At 40.7% G+C, this 27,788-nt stretch overlaps 2 protein-coding genes across 10 annotated transcripts in view; both read right to left on the bottom strand.

Moving 5' to 3' along the window:
- Positions 1 to 1,510: 1,510 nt before the first annotated feature.
- Positions 1,511 to 5,096, bottom strand: LOC116398338 (uncharacterized protein C6orf118). The gene is made up of 9 exons (XM_031874558.1): positions 4,419 to 5,096; positions 4,118 to 4,240; positions 3,390 to 3,449; positions 2,670 to 2,794; positions 2,517 to 2,578; positions 2,094 to 2,278; positions 1,810 to 1,863; positions 1,653 to 1,714; positions 1,511 to 1,559 (listed from the first exon to the last, which is right to left on the bottom strand). The coding sequence occupies exons 1-9, from the start codon at positions 4,911 to 4,913 to the stop codon at positions 1,511 to 1,513; spliced, it is 1,215 nt and encodes a 404-aa protein (XP_031730418.1). The 5' UTR covers positions 4,914 to 5,096.
- Positions 5,097 to 7,592: 2,496 nt separating this feature from the next.
- The window catches only part of pde10a (phosphodiesterase 10A), a 50,858-nt gene continuing 30,662 nt past the window's right edge, over positions 7,593 to 27,788 (bottom strand). For 4 of the 9 annotated variants that reach the window (XM_031873586.1, XM_031873604.1, XM_031873594.1 and 1 more), the window contains 20 exons: positions 22,286 to 22,314; positions 20,993 to 21,116; positions 20,305 to 20,354; positions 20,038 to 20,178; positions 19,627 to 19,782; positions 18,477 to 18,527; positions 17,892 to 17,950; positions 17,551 to 17,602; positions 16,770 to 16,912; positions 16,171 to 16,263; positions 15,708 to 15,894; positions 14,605 to 14,747; positions 13,904 to 13,987; positions 13,660 to 13,810; positions 13,379 to 13,534; positions 12,470 to 12,642; positions 12,219 to 12,330; positions 11,954 to 12,034; positions 11,405 to 11,493; positions 7,593 to 9,949 (listed from right to left, as the gene is read on the bottom strand). In XM_031873586.1, the coding sequence (XP_031729446.1) occupies positions 9,850 to 9,949; positions 11,405 to 11,493; positions 11,954 to 12,034; positions 12,219 to 12,330; positions 12,470 to 12,642; positions 13,379 to 13,534; positions 13,660 to 13,810; positions 13,904 to 13,987; positions 14,605 to 14,747; positions 15,708 to 15,894; positions 16,171 to 16,263; positions 16,770 to 16,912; positions 17,551 to 17,602; positions 17,892 to 17,950; positions 18,477 to 18,527; positions 19,627 to 19,782; positions 20,038 to 20,178; positions 20,305 to 20,354; positions 20,993 to 21,116; positions 22,286 to 22,314 (2,174 nt within the window). In that variant the 3' untranslated portion in view covers positions 7,593 to 9,849. The remainder of the gene's footprint in view (positions 9,950 to 11,404; positions 11,494 to 11,953; positions 12,035 to 12,218; positions 12,331 to 12,469; positions 12,643 to 13,378; positions 13,535 to 13,659; positions 13,811 to 13,903; positions 13,988 to 14,604; positions 14,748 to 15,707; positions 15,895 to 16,170; positions 16,264 to 16,769; positions 16,913 to 17,550; positions 17,603 to 17,891; positions 17,951 to 18,476; positions 18,528 to 19,626; positions 19,783 to 20,037; positions 20,179 to 20,304; positions 20,355 to 20,992; positions 21,117 to 22,285; positions 22,315 to 27,788) is intronic. The other 5 variants (XM_031873611.1, XM_031873637.1, XM_031873620.1 and 2 more) reach the window with 4 other exon arrangements.

Raw genomic sequence — 27,788 nt, 5'->3', positions numbered from 1 at the left:
ATGATCTTCATATTGGGTCATAAATCAAAGCTTTAATGGTGGTTACTTTAATACAGTACAATATTTTTTTATATTTCTGTTGGGTTATTTAACTGATAATTATAGTTATTTTGACAGTAATATCGTGATATTTCTGCCACTTTCAACCAAGAAGGGTTGTTTTTCATATTGGGTAAACTGAGGGAAAAGAAACTCCAGTTTTACCTTAAAACTGCTACAAATATATTTGTTTTTTTGTACAAAAACAAAAACAAACAAATCGACTTAGTTAAGTTTAGGAAAAGATGATATTCAACATCACAAATAATTGTATTCATTTAGCATGTCTCTGCTGCCCTCTGGTGTTTGAAGAATAATATGCTCCCAATGCGCCGGATCATTTTGAACTTTTTAGTGAACCTGTCCCACATCAGATGTCTGTTTTAAGGATACCAGTTGTGAATGATCTCATGGAGTGTCAGGTTTTTCCTTCCAACACCTCATTCAGCCTGTACAAATGAATACTTACCATCGTCTCCTGTTGCCAGCAATGAGGGAATGACTTAATATCCGTCTAATCGTCTGTGGTACCGTGTTCATACCTACGGTTCATAAGCAGCTCCATACAGGATACATCAGAAAAAGATGGATGTGACAATATCCAGGTTTTGTTTCTGCTTTGAAACAGTTCTCCTTTCAACTCATTAACATTCAAGTTGCTCTAGGCTGTACATATATTATTTGATTTCTACATTAAGGTGGAAGTTGTTCATATTAACAAAATACTAATTGCACTGCTCTGGGCCACAAAAACAACCCATGTGAAGTGTCAAATTCACTTTAGAGGATGGATTGCTGGAAACTATGAAACATGACTTTCCTCTACATTCAATTACTCAAAGCTGTATTGAATTGTGTATACTTTATATATACTTCAACTTTACCACATTTCAGAGGCAAACATTGTACGTTTTACTCCACTACAGTAATTTGATATATATAGTACTAGTAGAATAATATTAGCATAATACTAGTTAATGTCAATTACGTTTTTACATACAAAACACATCTTTTAAAATATGATGTATTATTATAGATTAAACTAACAGTATATAAAGTAGCTAATATTAGCTTCACCTACGACATCAAAATATTCCTAAAATGTTGCATAAGTAACAATAACAGTAAAAATATATAATAGATTACAACTTTTAAAAAGGCCATTCTGCAAAATGAGTACTTTTGAATCCTATGTACATTTTACTGTTTTTGTAGTAGTTGTACATTGTGTATTTGTACATTGTGTTATTTCTTGCTTGATACTGGTGGTAGTTGTGTGCTATGATCTGGGGTGTTATTTCTGGACAAAAACTATTTTTACTAAACTGAAGGGCTGCGACAAGACATTGTAATCGAATTAAGCTGCTTGCTGGTGACAGATGTGACTCTATGGAATACGTCATCCTTCATTTTATTGCACTTTGGAACGTCAATCTCAATAAATGATCATCTGGTTCACTTGCTGGTGACGCTATCCACTCTCTGTTTGTAGATCACAATATATTTCGTCCCACAACGTCCTAGTGGTAAAACACAAGAAAACACCAGCAGATAAAAAAAAGAGTCAAACGTCTCTGAGTCAAGTGTCCCAATATGTGCAATATAACATGTACCGTCTCATGGCCTTGCTTGCTTTCTCTCTGTTCAGCACCATGTTGGTGTTGTTTTCCAAATCCTTTAGGGGGAAATACAAAGTGTTACATCACAAGACATGCATTTAAAATCTTTTTTTACTTAAAAAAAATATTGTCAAAGGTGAAACTCCCTTGCCTTGTTGGTGGTCTTCAGACGGTCATTTGAGGCTATCAGTCTTATTATCTCTGTCTGGAAGCAAACAGAATAAGAAGCTAAATAAAACATGCAGCCATATGCATTTTTAGTGCACACCAATTACTGTACAAGTCCTGCTTTAAGTTTATTTCTCAAAGAGCGCAAAGGCAAAATTGATGCTCAATGGGATGCAACAGTCAAATTGTGCTGTTCATGAACTTGTGAGGAACAGGGCAGAATACAGTATATTAGTATTAACAGACATTTTATTTTTCTCCCAGCACCTTTAGGTCTTTGATGCATCGTCCCGTGGCCGCGGTTGTAACAGAGGACACTGGCTTCTCCTTAAGCTCCTCCTCCAGCTGTTGGTTCTCCCGCCACGTGTTCGACACCTGAAGCCTCTTGGATTGGACACTGCTGGTGTGGCCGATGGCAGTTCCTCTGTCATGCAGCCCTGACAGAGGTGTATCTGTCCAAGCACAGAAGAATGTATCTGTATCTGTACACACACACCGCTGCAGGCATTATAAAGTCACAGCTGACTCACTTAAACTAAAACACTTTCTTTATGCCTGCTGACAAAGTAATTATTTGTTCAATCACGCTATTTAAAAGTTAGCATGTGCTGTGGCCTGCAGGGTAATATACAGCAAATGCTTAGAAGTGGTTCACCAATGATTATCTACCAGCGTAGTCTTGAGACTTACTCGTCATGTCACTGTCCTCTGGGCCCATGATAGCTGGAACATTCCGTGATTCATTTCGGACTCTGAGATCAAACAGGAACAAACATGCTTAAAATAATGAGACAGTATATAATCATATCTACTTTGATTTTGGTAGACAGATCCGTGCAGTACCGTTTATTCTCCTCTAGAGCTCTCTTGGCCTCCTGCTCCAGCCTTAAAACCTCTTTTTCAGCATCCTCCAACTCCATTTGCCTTACTTTGTCATTGCCAAGATCTTTGAGTGAAGTCTCCAGCGACTGTAACAGAGCAACAACAAAAACATATGAACACTTGCATTCCAAAAAAAAACTCAAAACATGCTTGAGAGAAATTCTTGTTCTGTGGCTTTTTGCAAAAAGATTCAAGGCTCCAAGACATTGCAAAATCTGTCATGACCTCATAAACATATTCTGCCGTTTCAAAAAATACATGCTTATACTCGCTCCACTGAAAAAATATCACATTGCCAGCAGCCCTGAGATCAGTTTCTAATGGACATATTACCATGAAAATGATGACAGGCCCTGTGAAGAGTGACCTTTGACATGAACTGTTGCTGAACTATAGGTGCGGTTTTGTAACATTGAAAATACTTCAACTTTGCACTAATGTTTCCTCTTTTAGAGGAGGGCAACATTCTAACACAGTATGAAAGGCAATTTATAATACATTACTGTAAACATAAAGCCATTACTGTATGATATGCTTGTTGTCAATCAGCTGACACCCACAGAAGGGAGTCAAGGTTTCTGACAGGAAATTAGGCCAGAAAGTCACATACATTTCTCAGGCCTTCTTCTTCTCGTATGTCTTCTGTATTTATTTGAATCGATTAAGAGCAGTGTGCTTTACCATGTCGTGTAGCAATGATTGGGAAGCCATCAAGTGGTTGACATACAAATCATAATCTGTCTGGAAGAAAAGAGAAAACATTATTTATTTTTTAAATGATGTGTCTTTGTAGAAGAAATCAAAACTTTACTGAAATTTTGGAAACAACAATATACTTCAATCTACTGCTCATGGGTTTGTCACAACGCGCTTCATTGCATTACAGCTGATGGTGGAAAATGTAGACATCTATCATAATACAAACTGCCAGGTACAGATCATGTGTGTTAATAAAATATTACACATTTTCCGAGTTACTGTAACATTTTAGCTACTGTTAAATTATCTAGGTTTTAGCTGCAAGGCAACCTCACTATCTACTCATTACAACAAATGACTGTCAAGCAATGACCAGTTTCATTTAAATTTAGTTCATGAGCAAAATGCACACATTAGCGCAATGCTAAATTATAAGCATGCAAAGCAGTTCTACTGACAGTGTGAGCAAAGCCATTGTGTGCAAAAAAAAGACACTTGCATGACCCTGAGTTTTTTGTTTTTTTAATGAATGAGCAGTAATGCAACCGTTGCCCACTGATGACCTGCTTCCAGACGCACCATGACCAGTGGTTGCTCCACTTCCGCTTGCTACACCAGGGACTCAATCTCCCTTGGCTCTAATAGAACTGAAATGTATCTGACGGCACATGCTAAAAATGTGCTAGTGGGTACAGAGGAAATGGAAAAACCTTAATTTCCCTCAGGATGCGTCCAAATACTGGCGAGCCCTCACATACATCATCAAAGACGTCACTGAACACCGCAAGGCGGTCTCTGTCGGGCCAGCTTTGCGCTGACAACCTCCTCAGCTCCTGGGAATGACAGGAACACACGCAAAACGTTACCAAGTTAAGACGTGAGTGCACCTTGTGCAAGAGTTTGAGAGGACATTTCAAACTGCCATCTCATGTAAAATTGGCCTGGAAATTGCGCAACGGTGCAATTACAAAATTAGTTGCGGGATGTCTTGGTCTGTGTGACCATTCTCACCTTTTGTAGTTTCCTCTCATGCATTTCAGCAACATTTATTCCAGCCCAGAGGTCCTGCTTGGCTATGACTTGCCTGCCAACAAGTTGTTTTGTCTTTAACTGGCCTTTATTACTCGGGCCCTTGAGGTCAGAACGCTGTTTCCCCACCAGATCAGATGAAGAGTTCGACTTTTTCCGGGACAAGGCTCTCGGCTGGAGCGGCAGAGAGTTTGAGGAACAGGAAGCCATCTTAGGTAGACATGTATCTTCCGTTTTGCCTGCATGTGATGAGCAATCAGAAGCCTGGCCTTGTCTTGACCCCGAGACATCAGACTCTACTAAAGCAGTGTCAGTGGAGAACTCAAAGGGGAACTTTTTCATCTCTTTCTTCTTTATATAGGTCAGCGCCTTTGTCCGTGTCGGCTGGCATGTCAGAGGGTTTGGGTTTTCTTCTCGGCCCCGAGACATCCTCCAGAAAGACTGCTTTGTCTCCCTGTGAGGCTGACTCTGGTTCATGCTGCGGGGCCCAAGATGACCCGAGGAGTAGGTCAGGGTATCAGCCTTCTGAACAGCTTCAGCAGCCAGCAGCAGTCTGTGGATGTCGCTCCTAAAGCACACAGCCTTTGGCTATGAAGGGACAAAACACAGTATTGTAAAGTTTGTTGAAAGGCACACAAGGTGACAGTAAACGTCCCAATATTAAGCAGCAGAAGTACAATGATTCCGCCAAATATATTTAACACAAATGCATTTACTTAGTTTGCGCTTTTATCCAAGGCAATTCACAATTAGGCCTAAATTGCTTGAAATAGGTGACTAACAATGAACTCAGCAATGTTGTGTGTCTAAAAAAAGTACTCTCACTCCTAAAAACACAAAATTGTGAAAACAAATGGAGGTAGAGCTAGTCAATTAAGCTATCTAACCAGCGTTAATACTTTTGTAAATTCTAAATCAAATTGGTTTTCCACAATCCTGAGTCCCCTATCATAACTAAAATGTTTGCAGACATTCAGAAACCCTAAAACAATGACCTCACCTGTCAGCTGACTGTAGTTCTGTGCAGAGTCACAACAAACGTGCTTCAAGAACACAACAGTCTGTTCTTTGCTCAGTCGCCAAGGACACCGAAGCGCGTAATGTCTGCGTTGCATTCAATGTCTTGATAATAATCGTACTTGTGAACTTTTAGGTGCTTTGGAACACCGCGAGGCAAAAAAATGAAGTTGAAGTGTAGTTTACGGTGCAGACCATAATCAAACTTTTACACCTGATACATTGTGCGCTGTAGGTTTAAGTTCATGTGTGCAGAAAGCAAGCATTAGGTTGATAAGAATTAAAAATACAAGAATTAGCTTGCTAAGTCATATATAACAGTTGTGGCCTCTGAAATTATTGTGAAAATAACATTTTGTCTTTTAGTTATTTGAAAGAATTCAACCAATCAGAGAAGTCAATTTGAAAATCCAGAGTTTTCAAGTAGGAGAGTTTAACAAACTGATATGTTATTCCTCTAGTTTCCATGCTTTCCTTTCTCTGTTTTTTTTGTTGCAAACTCTCAATAAACAGAAAACAAAGGAACAAACATTAAAAAGAAAAATACATTCATCCATCAGAGCAAAGAACATATGTGTGTGCGATAGCAGGTATGGAGTTCAGACAGCTGACCATGTGTAAAGAATCATAGCAAAGCAAGGGCGGATTTGAATATTTGCAGGCCATGAAAAAGGGCAGGCAAGGGCTTCCCTGTATCTCAAACCCAAGCTCTTGTGAGCCCATTCTTTCCGTAACCCCATTCCACTTTATTTTGCTACCCTATAAAATACCTTGAAGAGGAGTGTTAGGCTTTTTACTTTTCTCAAGACAAGTTTAGATTTGGAGAAAGCCAACGGATGCCTTCCACAACCTCAGTGTCTGTTTGCAGCTGTGTTACACAGTGGTGGATATGTAGTGGTGGGCAGCCATCTTGAGAAAATGAAACCCTCATTGTTGGTCTAAGAGATAACAACTGAGGGAGATCAACTTACAATAATTGTTGCTGACACTGTGCTGCTTTTCATTGATGATATATATATATATAAGACAATAACATCCACCACTGCTAAACAATTCTAAGGTATGTTTCATGAACACACCTTCCATGATCCAGATCGAAGCATGCCATCAAATAAAAATATGAAATTCAGACATTCAGTTGGCTACAGTGTGGCAGGGAGTTCTGTTTTTCTGTTGATCATAAAACACGTCGACAACGTTGCTGTATTACCTGCAGTAATGAATAAAAAACAAAACCTCAAATTACTGCCTCGTGCACTGCATGCCTCCACCAAACATGTTGCAGTTTACGTCCATGTTTGTCGAAATTGTCGTCACTTTATCCTGTTAGACATTTGTGTGAAATTGTCAAAAATTCTTGAGTTTTAGCCCAAAACATTCTGAGGTCACAGTGACCTATGAACTTTGACAACAAATTTCTAATCCCTTCATCCTTCAGTCCAAGTGGGCGTTTGTGCCAAAGTTCACATGAATGGGACGGATGGACATACAGTAGCTATTGCTGCTCTAGGGCTGATGGACCTACCAGAAACTCTGATTTGAGAGGTTAGAAGGGTGAAATATATAACCATATACAGTATTAGCAGGCTAAAAATGGGGCCCAGGTCATGTTTTTTAACAAATTTTGTTTTAAAATGGGGTGGTGCTGATTTTCATCAACTGCACAACGTTCAGCACAGACGTTACTTAGTATCTCTGCTAGGCCAACAAGAAATTAAGTCAGGGTATTCTCACCATTGCCAGTTATTTTGAAGATCCCCAATTCTTATTTATACTTTAACTTTTAACAAAAATGTACAAATATTTAACGATGACTTATCTCTCGGATAATTAAATAAATGGACCTGATTAAGTGCAATACGTTAATAAAATATTCTGCATTAACAGTAGAATAAATGCAAACCGGTAGGTAATTCAAACAGGAAATGAAGAATGATCAGCCGCTGACATGTATTTTCCAGGTATTTAATAAAAGTCATTTGGGCGACTGTTCTTACGTTTACAGTTGAGACATTCCGCAATTATTCTGGGTAACAGGAACATGTCTGGACCGTTTTGTTTATCTTAATGTTTAATTTGTACAAAACAAAAAGGCCAACATTATTTTTCTCTGTATAAAAAAATATAAGTTAATTTAAATTTAACTCTAATTAAGAAAATAACAATAGTAATAACAGCAATAATAATAATAATGATAAAGACCATAAGCTAAACATAGTGCAGACAATGAAATATAACTGGTGCTGAAAAGTAGAAGGGACAGTGCAGTGTTATGGACTTATCCATGTTCTCAGGTGGGGTTGGAGCAGGGAAAGAGACAGTCAGAAGCTCTCTCTCACTCTCTCTCTCCCTCACACACACACACACACACACACAGTCTGAAAGTGCACAACTGCCATTCAGTTTAGCGCCATCAGAGCATACATCTCAGTCTGTACAAAGTAATTCCTAGATTGCACACAATATACAGCTATTACCGTATCCTGAAAAATGATATATAAAGTTTAGTTGAGGTGCATGCTAATTGTTGCTCTTGGTTGATGCTTACTGGAAGTAATTCTGAAAAGTAAGACAGAGCACATCAGGAAAACTGATGGCGCACTGACCCACATGCCACCACCGAGGATCAACAAAACATTCATCAAAATGCTCATTCACACCATTTGGGAGCCACAGTACCAGTTGTAAAACAAATCATTTGAGCGGTAATTTCAGTCTTGAAGGGACAATGTCCACTGGAATGACAGTTTCAGACGAAAAAAATAGTCTTTTGGAAGATCTCGGAAACTCATTTGAAAGAGTCCAAATGTACCCCCTTGCATGGCGTTGGAGAGTAAGCGTAAAGGAGGAGGATTTATTTCCTTCGACAGGCCATGGAAATGAGGGGGACTTCTGTTACACACTTGCAGAAAGTCAACCAAACATTCTTGAGTTGCAATCCCAGAGATAGACATATGATGCACTTTAGCTTAACGGGTTTGACATTATGCGAAAATATGAAGCTGACCCCTGTTGAGACTTCTGGTGAGCTGCTGTGCCCGGCATCATCAGCAAAAAAGTGTCATAAATGTTTCACACTACGGCTTTGAACCTGCAAGGACACCTAATGTCAAACTCACTGTCACTGTATAGTCTAGGATTTATCCCACCTCCTCACCCTTTTTTAAATTTACACCTCAATAACTCAAACACCTAACCTTGTGTAATGAATCAGGATGCTATCTAGTCATTACATAAAGTAGTCAACACGTAAAAAGTTTGTTGTGTCACTGCAAACAAAGAAATCTTTAGAATCTGCTGGGACTCTTAACCAACTTGTGCAGTATTGTGTTTTATTCATGGTTGTAGAAATGATTACTAATTAATGAGGAGAAACCAGATTGTTGTGTGAAATAATTAATGATGTGATAGTGGTGTGAAAAATGTGACGACAATGAAAATTCAATGGGCTATAAGCCTGCACACAACTATGCTATAACTGATGCTATTCATGCATCTTCTTCCTTCCTTCCTGCGCGCAATATTTCTGCTGACCTGGGCTCAGGTTCTGTTAATCAGAAGAAAGTGGATCCACTGTGCAGCAGGTTCCTAAATGCCAGGAGGGGCCGTGGGCAGTGCTGTGGGGCCCACTTCAGGGAGAAACATTGTGACTCTCTTGTGACTGTGTTCACAAGAGTCGACATTATCTAAATCCTCTCACCACAGTTCATTCAGGTTTTGAAGAATATGCTATGGGGGATTTCTCCACGTAGAATAGGCTGTATGTTTTTATTCAAGTACTGCAAAGGATTTTTGCTCAAAAAGTAATAAAAAAAACATTCCGGCATCCACCTCCTCAGTAAGGTGGCTTTAAACCATACATTTGCTCTACACATTCCTTCTGTCTCTGGAAATACCTTGGTGAAGTAGTGTGCGTACGATAAACCTACCACAGAAGGCAAACAGTACCATTTCAAAAAAACCTGAACCAACAACAAGATTTCACATATTTCTAGCCTGTGAAAGGTTCAGAGTAAGGCCCCTGCAAATACAAGACCGTTAAAGAATCAGCTCATATAAAAAAAGAATCATAACATAACCTAAAACTGCCAAAAATTAAAACAACCAAAACGGCACATGTCCATTCTAACAAATGAATTCCCAAGCTGAGTGGATGTAGAGCGATGGGTTGAAGTCCCTCCCCACCGGCTGTCTGTCAGTCTCTGGGATCGGTGAAACCGTCAGTGTCGACACCTCCATCACCTAATGAGGTAACTGTGTGTTTTCAAAGTCAAGTCGCCTTTAGCTGATCCGTCTCCTGCTAACGCAGGATGTGGGTTCTTCCCCCTACAAAGTACCAGGTCCGTGGCAGGATTCTAGTTGTATTCCTTTGGTGGGCCAGCAACCCCTTTGGTAGTCAGTTGTCAACCTTGACAGGGCCCGAATCACAAGGCCGGTTGGGCACTACGTCCTGCACCTCTCCCCGCGATATCTTCTCCCACTGGCCCAGGTTCTCCCTGCAAACACAAAACGCCTCAGACTCAGGATGTTGTCGGTTTACAACCATGTCAGCGTCAATCAAAGACATGCAAACTTCATCAATAAAAGGACAATTTCAAACAAAACACACTGTGAATGAAATGTTATTTTTCTTTCAAATTACCTCATGATGACATTTTGTTTTGAAAAAGCTATTATTACTACATGTATATACTACCTACAGTATATTTGTTACTTATTCACAGCTGACAATCTCAAGTGGTGAAAATGAAATGTATTCCTGTAGCTACTGATGGGTAACTAGCTAGTTAGCTCACAAAAGTATAGCACTTTGCTGCCACAAGGGTGTGCATCTGATGTTAAAAATGGCATGGACAACAGAGGTGAGGTTATGCAACTTTCGCAATATTAGAACAGAAATATCAGAATATCAACATAATCACCACGTCAATTATGGTCTTGAAGAGATCCAAATTAAATGTCAACACATTGCAACAACAATACAAAAGCTGCATTAAACCACACCAAACTAAACATAATTAACAATGGTCAAACACATGTCACCGCAGTGAGTGTAATTCATTCGTCATCTGCAGTAGCGGCACTATCGGGCCTTATTGTCATGACGGTAACCTCTCCCCTTTGTGCTACAATTAAGCCTGACACACACAAGTGCAGAAAGTGCTGCCCTTTGCTGCGTTCACTTAGCCAGGCTGATGCAGTTTACACGTCTGTGGCAGATCCCACAACAAGCAGCCGGGCTCCGCGGGGTCTAGGCTCGCTGCCCACCCAAGGCCCGCTGCTGACGTACAGCCGGGGCTTAAATATTACACTGCTCACTTTGTTTGCATTCCCCGCGAATCAAGGTCACAACGTTTTAAAAGACCAGCGGGTTACCACAGGAGGGCAGGCACATGTGCCATATGATCCTGTACAGTACAAATATAATTCTTACACTCTTATTGATTGTGAAAGCGTCACATACACATAAACACTGTTAGTACACTGCTTTCTATACATAGATGTATGTATATGAATATGTTTTTCAGAAAGTGTCGAGCACAGGTTTGTTTTTTCCGTGGAACTCTTGGAATGTGCGCCTATACACGCACTTCTTATCACCTCTATTTGTCTGGCTAACTGCTGCTGGTCAGACGAGGCCAGCACACATGTCACTTTTTGCTCTTCAGGCTGTTGTCAGCGCATTTATTGGCCATATCAGATGTGAAATCACCACGACAATATTGTGTGAAGTATTGTATAGTTTTGATTGTTTTACGTTTTTGACCTATTTCACAAAAAATAGAAATGAAAACACCTACAATTAGATAGTTAAATCATCTTTTATTGCTTAATACATACGCTAAACACATTGTCTGTCACCTCACATTCTGGCATGGCTTTCTGTCAAAGCACACGGCGAAGAACGAGACTTTCCCTCATACTTTCAAACTGTATCTTTGAATACTTACTTGCAGGCATTTAGAAGAGGATTGGATGGAGGGAAAAGCTTCGACAGTGTCGTGTAACATGGAATTGCAACAGCATTATAGAATCCCACCTTAAGAAAAGGACAAATAAAAAAAACACAAACAAGCAAGTAAAATGGCAGTTTAATACTTACCAGTTAGTATTATTTGAGGCCTGTGTATGTAGTTCGAGTGTCACTCAATACTGTATATTAATTGTTGTGTGGGTGGACTATGGGTGTGTAGGGGCATGACATTAAGTATCTTTTACATTTCTTTGCTGCCTTACCTGTATTACCTGTATAGCATTCTGTCGGGGCTTCTTACACTACATCCTGTTTCTTTAAGAGTGGCAACAAATACATCAATCCTTAAAGTTGTTATTTTGTTATCTGTATATATGGTGATGATACTAGTTATTGTAATATTTTTCATATTTTCTCTATTTAAGTCAACTACTAGTACTCCTACTTGTGTGAAACTTTCTGAGTGTGAGTGTAAAGTAGAGAGTGAGCCTCATTAGAGACACATGAGTAAAGGTTCTGGTCTTACTTGGCCTTGGGGAACCTCGTCCTTCTTATCTCTGTCCATCATAGGGATCGGCTGCAACCCGATCTTCTTCATCTCATCTCCCTGTGGAGGAACATAAAGAGAGAAATTGCCTTTTATTTTTGTATACTGTCGCAAATCTTCTGACCAATAGACAACACTATTTTGCGCTTTACAAATTGTAGGACAGCATTTTCAAGTAACCATACAGGTCCGACTGACTAAATGACACTAAAACGGTTTAAACTCCAGCAGCATCCCACTGTACCTCAGACCAGAACTCAGCATAGATGTCGTTGGCTGTGAGCCGTGTGATTTGCCATTGCTTGGTAACAGAACACAGGTCACATGCCGTCATCATCAGACCAATCACACGGTCCCTGGAGGGGAGCAAAGCCTTGTTATAGCCATGAGGAGAAACTCAATGAGCCGTTGATGTGCACCAGGTCTGCGTTTGAAGCCACGAGACCTGGTGTGATCTTGACTTGACCTGCACACCGGTGCGAGTCGTGACCTCACCTGTGTGTGTGGTTGCTCAAGTCCAGCGCACTTGAGGTGAGCAGCTCCGACAGCTGCTGGTGGTTGTTGAAGTACAGGGCGAGGTCCGTGGCGATGATGGCCTTCCGGATAATCTCTAGCACCTGCTCGTACTCGCTGGAATTCAGGTTGGAGAAAATATTGTGCCCTTCCAGCTATGAGAAACAAAGAGATCAATAAAAAAGCAAAAGCTCCACTTATGAGGCGTTCAGCTCAGCTAGACCACAACAGGTTGTAATCTCACGGCCATCTCAGGCCATCTTGGGTTGACGCAGATCCTGGACGTAGAGAGGGCAGTCAGAACTAAATATATATATATATGATCCTTTCTTTGTGTCCGTAGTTCACAATGTGTGTGTAAGCATTCGTTTTCGAGAAATGATATGTTAATTTAAGTGTTAGAACAATGTAAAAATGTTCTGTCTGATCTGATCAAACAAACTGCAATTGAATAAATTAAATACAAAAAATAAATGAAATTCACGTTGATTTTGATCATGTGGTTTTAGTCTCTAAAAGTCAGTTCTAATGTAAATGAGTTTATGAAGTTATGTGTTTTTGCAAAGTTTTACTATGTTGTAATCTTTCTTTATTAGTGGGCTTCAAATGATGACCTGCTTTCTGCTTTGCTAATGACATTCGTCCACATATGGCATCACTTTTGACACCCTCCCCTTGCTACTGTATGTTGTAATTTGTTTTGTTATATCTGCAATTCTTTCGCATGTGGTATTCCCATGTCTTTCCCCACCATCTGCAAGTCTTTAGACATGCCGATGTGCTTATAATGAAAAGGTGAAAAACGTTATGCAAAGCACATCATTTCATAATAAACAAGAGAATTTAAAAGTGCTGATTACTTAAAGTAAGTTCTTCATAATAGAGCTCTACCTGTAGGATGGAGACAGTCTGAGAGAAGTGGTGTTGTTCCATGGTGGAGCTGGAGTACAAAGCAGCCAGCGGGTGGTCAAACTTCTGCAGGTATGAGTTGCTGTAACCCCGATGGTCCAGATCATGGCACAGGCAGGCGATCAGCAGACCCTTCTTCTGTAGACCAGAGTGGAAAGACAAGAAAGACAAACCTTGAAATCACAAAGGACCCCAGTTTCTGATCTTGCTTTTATGTATTTCTATCTTGGAGCAGTAAAACCCAGACCCAATGAGGAGCAAACCTCTAACTCTGTGAACATCCCAGAGGTTTTCTGTAGGATGGCGAACATACAGTGTGCCACTGTCACTGCGTGCTTCCAGTTGTGGTAGGGAACACGCCGGTAGTTCTTTCGTACGGACATGGTGAACCGACACAGCTTCTCCAGCTCAAAGCTACACATGGAAAGAACGGCTGATTAGCAACTGATCAACCGGCACTTAGACGAAAAGCTGACACTGACATTGTGACGGTCAGTGAAACCTTACCTGGTCTTTCCACAGGAGTTATGAACCATGTAGATAAACACAGCAGGCCAGATCTCCTCAAAGGGACTAATGTCAAAGTGGAACCTGGAGGAGGGACGACGAAGTGAAAGGAGAGACTTAAATTAGCATGTACAGCACACAGTAGGACATATAAGGGGACTTCTGAGGTGTGTTAAACTGTCAAGTTGTCCTCCAGAAGACCTTCCCCTTCCTGACTTATGTCTCAGCAGGATTTGGAAAAACGTGGCCATGCAGCGTTGAGTTTTTATGCACCATATATCTGGAACAAACTCCCAGAAGACTTCAGGTCAGCTGCGACTCTCACTTCTTTTAAATCAAGGCTGAATACTTTCTTGTTTGCCGCTGAATTTTATTAATGTATCTCTTACACTGTCATTTTTAATGTTTTATTTTCTACCTGTCCTATTATTTTCTAATTTCTTGGCTCTTATTATTTTTTAATTGTAATTAAATGTCTTTAATGTGTTTCTTTGGCACTTTGTCTTTTGATGTTTTATGTAAAGCCCTTTCAATTGCCTTGCTGCTGACATGTGCTGTATAAATAAACTTGCCTTGCCTTCCTGTACTGTTTATGCAGAGCTTCTGGACTCTGTCATCGTCACTTTACAGACACGTGGCTCAACCACACTCACAGCAGGGACACAGCAGAGATAATGACCAAAACCTGAAAGGGCACTCACATTTCGATCTCTTTATAAATGGGTGTAGGGAGGTTGAGCTGGGTAAGGGTCTTCCATTCTTCTGATGTGCAGATGCTGTGATAAGACAGCTTTTCCATCGTCACTCTGTAAATGCATTCAGAGTGCCGGATCCTGTGGTACATCTGCAGAGACACACGGAACAGGAATAAGTCTTTAAAATGTCGAGAGAGAAACTGAATACTCCAGCGCTACAAACACCCAGAGAAGATATCTCATATCTTTGTTGAATTCTTTAAGTATCACTGTTGGAATTTCCAAAAGGGTCGGACCAAGTTAAGTTATTTGCAACAGTCCTGTATCATATTTTATCTGTCTCAAAAAGAGTCTCCGCATCTGGTTTGTATCCCTGTCCCCTATCCAGACAGACAGGAATAAGACAGCTACAGGCGCCAAGCCTCACACCTTTCACCATAAATCAGCGAAGATCAGGAGCCAGCCCGAGCAAGTTTCCCGGAGACGTGGGGGCATAAATTACACCAAAACATAAATCCTGTCAGTGGACGGATGCAGACTGCTTGTCTTAAAATATTAACACGCCTCATCAATTTTAAAACCAACTTGGTGACGCTGTTCCTGCGTAAGTTTGTCACACGAGATGGTGAGTCAGGCCCCACAGAGAGGAGAAGGCTTCGACAGACAGACCGCACAACGCAGTCTGTGAGATTTGTGAAACGTCTGTGTGTTCCTTGTAACGAAGTCATCGCCCGAAGAAAATACGCTTTTATTCACATTTTGGGGCAATGCACACTTTAAATAGAAGCTTTTGGCACTATCTTTGTCAAAACTTGGAAAATAAATGAAATTTCTTCTCTGACAAATAGGGAAACCCACAGCCTAGTAACAGCTGAAACACGCCTTTCAGCTACAGAACGAATTTAGGGCAGTGATGAGGCCACTACGTCAAAGGTGCAGCTTTCTCAAAATAACAATCAAGTATTCATGGTGAAGAAGTATTATATAATCTACAATGCACTAAAGAGCAGGCTTGTGCAGACAGATATGAAATTACTAGATTATGTTTTTGCTGTTGGAGTAAATCAGCTAGTCGTTTGAGCATTTCAAGACGTATTCACTTTACTCACATTAGCACAGTGTAAGGCCAGAGCACAAAAGACAGCAAACATCTTAAAGTTGTTCTCATCCGTTTTGGTGAAGGCACTTCCGCTTAGCTTGTTCACCATCTGCACCACACCTATAACGGTCCCCCTGCTCACGATGGGCATGCACAGGATGTTCCGCGTGGTGTAGCCGGTTTTGAGGTCCACCTCTCTGTTAAGGAAGACATACAAAAATATGTTACTGTCAATTCATCACAGATTTTCTTTCAGTGAGTTTATAATGTGAAATGTACAGTAGAAGGGCAGCATGTTCAGGTCTTAACTCTGGCCTCTGTGATGAGTATGACTACAGTGTTTTATTCTAAATACAGGAGAATAAGCAAAGTCAACTGAAGAAAGAATTGTCTGGGACAAATCATAGCACAACTTCAACTTCAGCTAATTAGGTAGACAACTCATCATAGTTAATGGAAAAGATGGCTTTTACCGGTTGAACCGGGGGTCTGCATAGGCATCTGGGATATTTAAGACTTCCCCTGTCTGAGCCACTTGGCCAGCTATTCCCTTGTCAATAGAAAACCTGCGGAGAAAGAGGAGAGAAGAGGAAGAGTTAGCTTTCTGGATGCCCGTCGAGGCTTTCTCAGTCTGTCGTTTCTGAGTGCATGGGTGAAAATCAATAATATGATAAATCATTTTTTTTTTAGAGGGTACAATTGATGATGTTCCATTGTAATGGTACAATATCTAGTTAAAGATTTTCCCCCTGCTTTTCTATTGGTGGAATCATTTCTGTCAGAGCTTTCTTTGTCACAAGATGAACCTTGTTTACTGTACACTATGGTTGACAATGTCTTCTAGGGGCGGGAAACACACTTTTGGATGTGTGGAGACAAAAACACGTTTGAACATTAGTGTTCACATCACTGTTCTACTAATTCAAAATAAACTTTTCAATGGAATTCTGTATAAAACAAATATATAATGATGTATAAATACATATAGATAAAAATAGAACTAGGACACGTTCAAAATCAAATGAGGATACTGTTTAACACACTGAAGGAGAAAAGGGTAAATCTTACACACCTAATTTCTTTGGTTTTCCTAAAGACAGGTTTGCCTTCTTTCTCTTCCCCGATATCGAACAGGTCAGAGTACAGTTCTTTGTTGTTGTGATCTACCTGGAAGAGTGCGCACCTGTCCGCATTCACCAGGTTTTTTGCATATATCTGCAAAACAACACCAGGGACAAAATGTTATTAGCAACATTGAGGGTTTGAAAGAACTGAAAAAAAAAACATGGACGATTACATCTCGCACATTTAACTGAAATCATCGTAAATCAGATCACTGCAGTTTAAATCTTTTCTCTTTTGGATGGAACAGTTAAATGTAGAGACGCAGAGTATAACTAACTACAGGTCATTCCAATTCATTTCAGTGTTTGAACCAGATGACTTGAATGACCTGAGATGACACCACAGTCACAAGGTAACAAATACATACAAACAGAGAGGTGGCTTTTAGTAGAAAAACAGGAAAATCATGTTTTACACTCAACCAGATCAAATGTGTTTTAAAATATTGCAAGCTGAAAAACTTGAGCCTAAACATGTACTTAGTATGTATATTATATTGGTAACAAATGATTATCATTATGAGAAGTATTATTATTATTATCATATATCTTTAATGCCAACAATAGGAAATATTAGCAGTACCCCTCAGGTATCAAGACAGCCTGTGTGTATCTGTATAACGGCAGCATTACTACTCTTTTTAACACACATAAAGTAACACACACTCCCAGGATGTGTAGCCTTGAAGACAATGTGAATGAACACATACTTGCAGAAATCACACTCACCATAATATGTTCAAGTAGAGAATCTATTGCCACAATGTTATCAAAGTATGTTCTGTGCGAAAAGAAGAAATGGCGCATTGAGATGTTGACAAATGGAAAGCTCTGATGACGTTCACATTCAAGACATGAAAGCTAAGTTGCCTAAAATGCAGTAATTTCTTTCTATTGGGTGAGCAAAACTTTTTATTTAATGTTTGACCTGATTCTAACTGTAAAGACACTAACTCACTTTGGAGCCCATATTATTTTTGTCAAACTTAAGACTGAAATAAGAACATTGTGTAAAAACACTTTAGATATGTTTTCATTAGTATTCATTTAGTATTAACAGCAGCTCTTACTTTGACACATCTAGTAGGAAGTCATTGAGCTCAGTCTGTTTGGCGAGGCCCCTGCACACCTAGAAACAAAAGAGAAATGGGTCGTGACCCGGCACCCAGATGTATAACACATTTCTTACAGAGCAGAAACAGCACCCTGCGTATACTGTCAACAAACCAACTTGATGTCTGCACAGTTGGCTGTTGGCCTCCGTCAAGAGTTTCAGCAACAACAAAGCGTGTTTTGCAGCGAGCAGCTAACCCAGAAGCGCAGCGTGCTGCACCGCTCACTGAGGCTTAGAGGTCCACTGTGGCCGCTGCTGCAGTGGGACGCTGCTTCTCTGAGGTGTTAAGCTATATGTTCCTATAAAAACAGCACTAAGGCGTAATGACGTCCTCGGGGAGTTGTTTGTTGAATCTATGACTTAGCTGATTGGACTGGGCTCAGTGACAACCCGGTTCCTGTACACAGTGGATTTCCCCATTAAAAACACCAGTGCAGAACCAGAACAAACACAGTCATCCGAGATCATAATAAATGGGAAGAGTAGGTTTCTCCTTGCTCTCAGACAAGTCCTTGGTGAAATGTTACAGTAGTTTGTTCACCTGTACTTGATGAATGGCAATTGACGCCCACGCTAAATTAGCTGTCGCAACCTGGAAAAGAAAGTGAAGATTAGCTCCAAAGAAATGCAGAAAACAAAAAATCAAACATAATTAAAAACAACACAATTATCTGTTCTGCACATCAGGCAGTCTCATACTGATAGAAGAGCCAGTTAGTCTACAGATCCAGAGCCACTCTGGGGACACAGACACCTGTATCACTGCTACATTTCCATTTCTAGATTCATTTGCAGATTAAAATTTAAGCTGCACTAATAGATGTTTTTATATGAAAAAGGGGTCAAGTGACTATGTGTAATGCAACAGGGTTGCACAGAAAGTTATTACGTTCCCCTCAACTCTACAGAACTTTAATGTCTTTCAGTTCATTGTTTTGGTTTTAAAGCCTTTTTGCTTTTATCAACCTCTTTTCCAGCAGCTGTTTAATTAAACAGCTCATAAACACACTGTACACTGAAAGTTAAAAAAAACTAGCTGGTGAACACAGTGGAACATTTATTATCTAAAGAACCAGACATTCCTCTCATTCGTTAGTGTAGACCAAATCAGAGCTAGAAGCAGAGTGAATATTGAACTACTGGACACTACTTTAAATTAATACTTATGTTGCTCTGTGTCTGCTGGATGTGTAAGCAACACGTGATCCATATCACCTTAAAAGAGGATGATATGTCAGTGTTTTTATTGTGCCAAAAAATCTACTGATGCACATTTGAATAAAATGAAATAAAATGTCACAAATAATTCTCACGTCCCTAGTATGTGATACATTTACAAATACATTGGTAGATGTTTTTTTAATGTAAAGTTCTGAATGTTAAGTGTGAATTTTCAAAGCGTATTCACTGTGACTATACTTGCTTGAGCAACCTGTTTTTTTAGTGATTTTGTTGCTCATTGCACTTATTTCCGTTGCCATTCTACTGAATGTATTTCATTAGCAACTAATAGAAAGTGCTTGGAGACAGAAAACAGAATTATTCAGTGTTTTACACAATCAACTGAACCCCAGAAATCGAATAGAGATCTTAAACAGATCCAGATTAAGGTGAATACCAGGCTAACTGTAGTTCTGTGAGCCTTGCTCCAGCCTCCCACTCTTGGTGTGTTTTGTCTGGGTCAGACTGACCTCCTGGTGGCTGAGGTTGAAGGGCTCCGTGCCCCACTGCCGATGCAGCTCCAGGATGGCAATGAGGTCCCCGATGGCAGTGATGATGGGGAGGCACAGGACAGAGTGAACATGGATCCCTGAGTCCTGCCCTGTGCCGTCGGGGAAGCGCTCGTCCTGCAATACACAGACCAGGGAAGGTCATTATCACCTGAAGTGCAAAGAAGTTTAGCAGAGGGGGGTCAGTGTAGCTGGTACATCAGCTGACGTAGCTGAAGATTCAAAGTATATTTACAGTGGGTTTTTTTTTTAAGCTTGAAGGTGAGAAAGGATCATTAAAGGGAACATATAACATAACATCACAGCTATGCAGTGAAATGTTAGATTCCTATGATGAGTAAATCTGTGCTGGTTGTAGGAAAACAGCCTCACCCCCATGATGTCCTCTACTAGCAGTGTTGTGTGAGTCTTGGCAACATGAGCGGCAACAGTTGTCCCAAATGCGATGGGGCCAGAGGGGATGAGGCTTGGAGGGCCATCCTTGGCCCCCGTTGGATTGAACAAACATAAACTCTAATGAGAAGCATGGACGAGAACAGAGAGGGAGACAGAAATGGCGGAAAAAGAAAGAATGTAAATTACATGACCACAACTGCATTAGTGTATGAAATGTATTCACCAAATGTCCTCTGCACTTACATTGTTGCATTCTCCCAAGAAGTAAAGTGCAAATCCATCAGCTTTTGTTGCTGTTGCAAAAAGAGACACACATGTCAGGTTAGACAGTCCATTAACAACTGACATTAGCCGTTAGTGTGTTAAGTTCCCTCATATAGATGTGTCCCAACAATAAATGGAAGGTATACCTGAGAGTAAAAGCATAAGAGGGACATAACAGCCCAGGTACAATCTAATAACAATCTATTAGTGATGTCCCACATAACGACAAGGGCACTCTGACCGAGGGCTTTGACTGCCATCCAGTTCATCTCATTCCCAGTCCTCCTCTCCAGTCCCATTTCACACTGACATATAGGTCATGTTCTCAAACAACGTGACAACAGGGAGACTGGAGGAGCATCAGTGAACACGCCGATGATGAAGAAGTTAATGTGTCGGGTGGTTTGGGTGAAATGAGTCCTTTACACTCTAACGTATTTAGAAAATGCAACATATTAGAGTTTGTGACTTTGAACTTTTGATCATTTAAAAAGACATGTAAATTTCCATATTTTGATTTTGGTTTACCAAGCTGAATTAAGAATACTATTTGCTGCTCATTATATATATTTATCCTTTTTATTGGAGCAGAATAGGGGTGAGGTTCCCCATTGTGACGCGGACTGAAGCTGTGAGGATCAATGAACCGGATCATGTCTACTTCTACCTGTTTTGATGATGCTGCACAACTCATAGAGCAGGAGTTTGTTGTCTCCTCCAGTGTCCAGGCGCTGCTCCATGTAGTTGTTGAGTTCATACACCACACCCTGCACATTTGTGTCCTGGTACTGCTGGACACAAGACACACAGAAATTGCAACTCCACACAGCTTTGCAAAAACACTGAGATTAAATTTGAAAATTCAGCAAGATGTACGACACCGAAACACGTGACAACAGCCTGCAATCTGTACTGCACCCAGTCTAATGTTACGGACTCTTTTTTGAATGAAAGATCTTCTTGCCATTCACAAAGACAGAGCCATTCATCACAACATTACCCACCATCCCACCCTTACACTCCCCTTCACTGCTGCATTCTAGCCCAGGGATCCCCCTGCGGTCCCCGAGAGGAGGCCACCGGTGCCCCACAGCCCTGATGAAAGCCCTGGCAAGCTCTGCTGCTCAGCCTCAGCTTAAAAGTGTGGTTACGTAAGAGGCAGACCTCCTGCCTTTCAGGGGGCCAGAGAGCCGTCTATTTCTGCGCCTGCAGAGAGGGTGAGGGCAGGACGGCAGGGAGAGTGGCGTACTAGAAAGCCTCCCCCACGGGATGCCTTCTATCCTCCCACATCCTGTTTGCACAGACGTATGGATGACGCACTGAGGGGTCGAGTGGCCCTCGTTTTTTTTCTTCCCCCCGTGTGCAAAGTTGCTTCTACCCAGCTCCAGGGCCTGCTGTGGGCTCTGACACCAGGCCTCTTAGGGGTTGATGGTGTAAAGATGACACAGGTGTGAACATACACTTCCTGCCACTGTCTCACACATGACGCGTGTGTAATGCAGCACAGATTAATGTTGTTTCCTATTATTCTTGTGAATCATCTATTTGATGCCGACCTGAAAGCTCACAGAGCCTGGCCTTTAACTCTAATGTTAACATCACAAGCATCACTACTGTGCTCCATCCGACCGAATTTGTAAACTATGGCATTATTTTTATATGAGACAGCGTCACTGTTCTATAGAAAGTAAGCACATGGACAAACAAAACTGTTGTCAAAGAGCATAGGTAATCTGCATCTTGAATGAGTACACCAGGATATTTTTGGTGTAAGTGAAGGACAGCAGTCTGTTCAGCCATAGTTTCTATTCTTGAATACGAACTCATTAAGTCACTTTGGTTAGCTTTAGGAATGAGTGAGCAAATAAAGTAATGTAATATCTACAGTGTATGAAGCTATGAGAAGCTTCATGTGCCTTGTCACATAAATGTGTACACATGAAATGAAACTGAAACCTACCCTGCTGGCTTCTTTAGCTGATGTGTCATCTGTAAAGAGAAAAATCACAACGTTGAAATACAGCTTGAAACAACAATCTGTAAATCAAAGCATGGATTGAAAATCAATAAAATGCATCCTTGCACGTTTTTAATATACTCAGGAATTCTGCCACTAGCTTACTTGGTCTATGATCAGTAGCTTATGTTGGCCGATGTGAGCATACTTTAGATAGTAATCGCAGCCTAACTGAGTCCATTTGTAGACCTTAGGACTCTTCTACCTTTTGTTACACTATGTTTCTATGTTCATTTACAATGAATTATTACTTGTGGCCCCAGTGGCTGTTTGGCAAAACACATGCCGTAGTTTTTCTTTAACTAATATTGGTTAGTGGATGGGATTTGATTTAAGTGCCGTTTGTGTTAATAAGCTGGTGGAGAAATTAGAAAAGGAAGTGAGTTGCTGCGACTGCCTGTGAAAACGGTAGACGCCAAGTCTGTGTAACTATGCAAATGTAAAGGCAGTCATTGCTGAAAAAGGGCATGCATGCACAAGCAACACTGTCTGAATTAAAAAGCTGAACTGCAAGACAGAAATCTGACCCGGCTGTTTAAAAGTTGGCTGGGCGCTCTGCATGAAGGCACACCAGCAAGAGCAGCAAATAAGCAAAACCATCGGTTGTCCTCACAACAGTAGTCAGGTGAATGGTAAATGAGCAAATACATAGAAGGTAGCCGTATATAAAGCATAAATATACATTATGTATACATTATGGATGAATGCTTTCTGTGCCTTTGATGCAGGGAGACGTTTGCTTAAATGATGTTCCTTTTAAAACAGAATTAAGAGAGTTATCAATCTAACTTGACAAGTGTAACATTTTGTGGCCTCGAGTACAAATTCCTGGTGTGATTTCAGGCTGTTGAGAGACAGTAGACATATGACTATTGTCTTTGGACACTGAAGTATGTGATAATAATGAAAGCCTCAGCCAATCCCAACAGTTTCTGGATTTATAGTCTGGGAGTGCTACTTGGGATGAAAATAAAACCATTCACACAGCTACAAGCGGTTCTTCATTACACACGGGGTCAACAGCACACGAGAACAGTAACTGCTCTGATCTCTTTGGTAACGCTCCATGTGATCAAACCATGCAAAAAAGCCGAGCAATCTTTTAGAAACATCTACTGAAGTGCTGAGTTGAGCTGGCCCTCTGTTGAAACAAACCAGCAAAGATGTGAAGGAAGAAATTACAGCCAGCTACATTGTTTGTTGTTTTAAACATTCCTCCACTATGCTATGAGCTTCCTAACTTAGCCATGAGAGCTATTTTAGAGTGAACCCCCGGCTGGCCGTGACGTCAATCAGAGGACAGAGAGCTACACTTGAAAAGACTTCAAACCCCTTTGAAAAAGAGAAGAACAGACCGGACCTTTCTTTTTTTTAATGACTTGATGAGGCCAAGAATATTTCGACATGAACCCTTTTGAAGGACACATTTTTACAAATGCAGTAGGTCTGTTAGAGACCTGTTAGATGTAGAAGTCTACATGTTCTATTTTCCTGAAGCTATTCACTGAGAACGTTGCTGACAAATGAGAGAAAACAACCTAATCGTACTCTACCATAATTCAATACATGAAGTGAATGTAACAGGAGCCCTGTACAGTGAATATGAAAAACTGATAATTACAGTGGCCGCATTTTGCTCACTTTAACTGCTTACCTTTGAAATTAGATTTGTACACAGTATGATGTAATGTGGTATATGATGTGTACATGGCATAGTTAGTATGTATGGTGGATATATGTCGATAATGATTTGGATATAAAGATGAAAAAACCTACCAGGAAATTTACTACCAGGTGTGTTTGATAGCAACATGTACAGATGCCTCAGTAACTGAAAGCTATGAGTGGCATTCAACCATTTCTCCCCCCCGTTACCCCGAACTCTCAGCTCTCAGACCCTCCAAAACCAAATGCAAGCAGACTTAAACACAAACACCCTGGTCAACAGGTGATGCACCTGCAGAAATGGCAAATACATAATATGCTGTTATTATGAAAGAACAGAGATGCAGTCTTTGTTGGGGTGACATGACGTTGACTCTTGTATGTTGAAAAGCCTGTTGATGTAGGCTGCCATGATAAGGTTGTTGCTTCTTCTCACCAACACACCATTGCCACTTAACATTGCTGCAAGGTGTTGCAGTGCCAATGACTTCAGCAACACTGATACGGTACATCATATCAGTCAATTAGTATGCTGATGATATGATCATATAATGACATCTTAAAAATAGAATTCTGTTGTGCAAATAAAGAAATGAATGCATAAGCGAGAAACATAATCCATTGCACTAAACATTGTTTTTTTATTCGTTTAATAAGTGACTTTGCATTCAATTCCAAAAACTCATATATCAGACATATATTATTAGCAATATTTCAATCATACCACCCAGTCCTACATTCCTACATGCCTTTCCATTCCCGTAGGTATTTCAGGGTGTGTGGGTTGCCCCCATATTTGAAGGTCCCTCCCGGAGGACTGATTTGAGGTGTTGCAGGTACAGTTACAGTCTGGCAAACCACCTCTGTAAGGCATCTCATGTGTAGCAGTCCCAGTGGAACCATAGGGTGAGCACTGAGCACTGTGTACACACATTAAAAAAAGGTTGAAGGAGCCAAAACGTAACAGGAAGCGTTTGCACTTGCAGACTGTTCACCCTGTCAGGTAAGATGCAGACTCTTCCTGTGCCTGGGAATCACAGAAATACAAAAGCAAGTGCACTTTAAAACTGTTGTGCTGAACCAGTTGCCTGGATGGACCAGTTCCAGCAGCTTCTTTAAAGTAAGCATGCAGGTGGGCCGTACACACATTTAGCAGCTGCAGGTCCAGCATGGCTCTCCTGGTTTTCCTAGAAACCAGAAATAGCTTGAATACACTGCATTCGGGCTGTACTCTTGTTTCTTGCTGAAGAAAAGTGGTTGAGAAAATGCGTGTGGACTGTACCGTTCTGTACAGCCAGCACATATAACATAAAATAAACTCCAAATATAAAAAACAGACAACTTGTCTGTCCAGTTTTGCAACAATAACATCTTAGTTTCATCAGATGCGCGTCGTGGGGATTCACCCTAATGATACAGCTGCCCCTGGGGCCAAGAGGCAAAGTATCTGTACAGGTGTGTGTGTGTGTGTGTGTGTGTGTGCATGTCTGTGTGTTTTATCACCATACCAAGTGGTCAGCTATTAGCACAGGGACACAGACCAGCAGCCTGTTCCAATGCCATCCCATATTTTCAGGAACCTACTGTTGCTTTTAGTAAACACAGGAGGACAGGGCCGACAGGTTCTTAGAAAATATACTGCCAGCTCAGTAAGCAGTGAAAACTAAACACCACTGTCCTGAAAGCAGCAGAGGCTGAACAGACCTCTACTTGTAACTTTATCACTCCATTGAAACTGTTCCTGATCCGGAAAGGTCTAAATGTTTGTCAGGTGGGATGTGCAGCTTTAAGCATGTATCAGTTGTAGATATGTGCTAGTCTGCCTTGTAAACCAACGCTTAGCGGGTAAGGCTCCTTTAAGGGCAACACATACTGTACCGTACATCCTGATTCTGTTTATTGCCTACAATCATTCATACAATTTTAGAAATAACAACTTTAACATATTTTGTTAGCAGAGTGAGAGGGGCTGGTTACTGTAGTTAATCACAATTCATAATTTAATGTTTTATTGCATACTATTTGGGTTTTTGTGTTAATATCAAGTTTGTTATATGAAGTTATATTCATTTGTAGTACTTTGGTTGTTCTCAAATATTGCACATATTGATTTTATGGTGTGTGATATTATGTGTGATATTTGTGCTGCAGACAACAAAACGAACAAACACAGCAACTCCGTCAGTTGTTGCAGATTTCTGTGGGGGTTCAACCAATAAAATCATCAGAGTCTGCAACAAGGAGTCAAGCAGACATGGTTTATACATCCAGGACAAAACATCTTAGATTCTTACTGTCATAAAGAATTTTCTTTCGTAAGTATTTATACTCCGTCATCTCTTAGCAAATTGCTTTCAATCAAAGCAAAATCAGTCGGACACATTGTTTCCACTGTAAATCCTTTTGTACATCCAAATAAAATGTCCTAATCTAAACAAAGCACAGCATGCACAGACTGTAGGTCTATAATGTTTATTCAAATTAAACTTGTGTTATGGTCTGCTGATAATTTAATGAAAGATTATATGAAAACATCCACTTGATGCTCACAGTTGATTTTGGGTATTTACTGCTTAGGTGTAGAGTATTATCTGCTACAACACAGTGGTGCGTGGTATGGTTGTAAGACAAAAAAACTACTACTGTCACCTTGATAAATACTTGATCATTTAATGAATTCAATAAGTCATTTCATGAATCAATTTCCTAAATACCGTGCAAATTCTTTACGGTACCAAATAAATACTGGAATTTGTTTAAATGATTAATCTGATTAATTATAATTTGAGGCATAATCATGCAGTCTTATGAAACTGTTTTTCTGAGGATTTTTAGAAACCACAGTGAAAGAAGAGAGCTGTCTGACTTAAAAGTGCTAAATACGAGATTGGGAGCATTTCTATTGCCGCCCAACGGCAGAGCGGCGGCCATGAGCTAGCCAGTGGGGTACACTCACATGCACTAACGTGCACTAAAAGCACGGCCCGCCTGGGTCAACAAAGCACACAAAAAAAAGCACATTTAACTCTGAAAGTTTATCCCTCAGTTCACATAAGCACAAAGGTCTCTGATACACTGTTTGATGAGACATGGTGAGAAATGATTTGGAGAAGCACCCAGAACATATCAGCAGCCTGGCCTTTAAAAACAATCCCTCAGTCAGCTTGGGTCTAATGTGCACAATACTTGATGGGTGCTTTATTGATCTGCCACAGATACACAGCCGCCCACAGGGCAGTCAGCCGGCAGAGAATCAGCTGCCAACATGTGTCGACCTAGCAGCCGTCTGCATCAACCTGCCCCATGGCGGACGTGCAGCTGCCAAAAGCAGCTGTCAACCTATCGTCCTCCAATTGTTTTTTACTTTTTATGTTAATCTGTACACAGGTCTCTCTTTAAACAGATATGATAATGAGACTTTCTGTTTAAAAACAGGTAGTAAAATTGTGACAATTATCAACTTTGAGAAAGATATCTTTGGCAAAACACTTTGGTTAATGTTTCCCCCCCCCGTGATTTTAAACAGCTTCCAGTGAGGGCTGTGCAGAAGGCCCCTTCCTCCCTCCTGATGTAAAGCCCTGCAGGTGAGACAGCTCTTATCACAGTGGCGGGGGTGGGGTTCTGCTACACAAGCACATCTTTGTCTGCTTGCGACTGCCATCCAAACACATCTGAGAAACAGCATCAGCTGCTTAACAGCTCGGCGTAGCTCTTGCCCTCGAGCCTGAAAGGCCGGAGACTCTCACACACACACACACACACACACACACACACACACACA

This window comes from Anarrhichthys ocellatus, unplaced genomic scaffold, assembly GCF_004355925.1.
Source record: "Anarrhichthys ocellatus isolate YVR2014 unplaced genomic scaffold, GSC_Weel_1.0 scaffold3, whole genome shotgun sequence".
NCBI classification, from domain to species: domain Eukaryota; kingdom Metazoa; phylum Chordata; class Actinopteri; order Perciformes; family Anarhichadidae; genus Anarrhichthys; species Anarrhichthys ocellatus.
This window is presented reverse-complemented; position numbering and strand designations above follow the sequence as displayed.

Excerpts from the sequence above, each read along its gene's own strand:
- LOC116398338 (XM_031874558.1), bottom strand. The coding sequence starts at position 4,913 with ATGAACCAGAGTCAGCCTCACAGGGAGACAAAGCAGTCTTTCTGGAGG. Across the intron at positions 2,795-3,389 it reads AATCATTGCTACACGACATG|TCGCTGGAGACTTCACTCAA; the intron begins GTAAAGCACACT and ends GCTCTGTTACAG. Across the intron at positions 2,279-2,516 it reads AGAGGACAGTGACATGACGA|ATACACCTCTGTCAGGGCTG; the intron begins GTAAGTCTCAAG and ends GTGCTTGGACAG.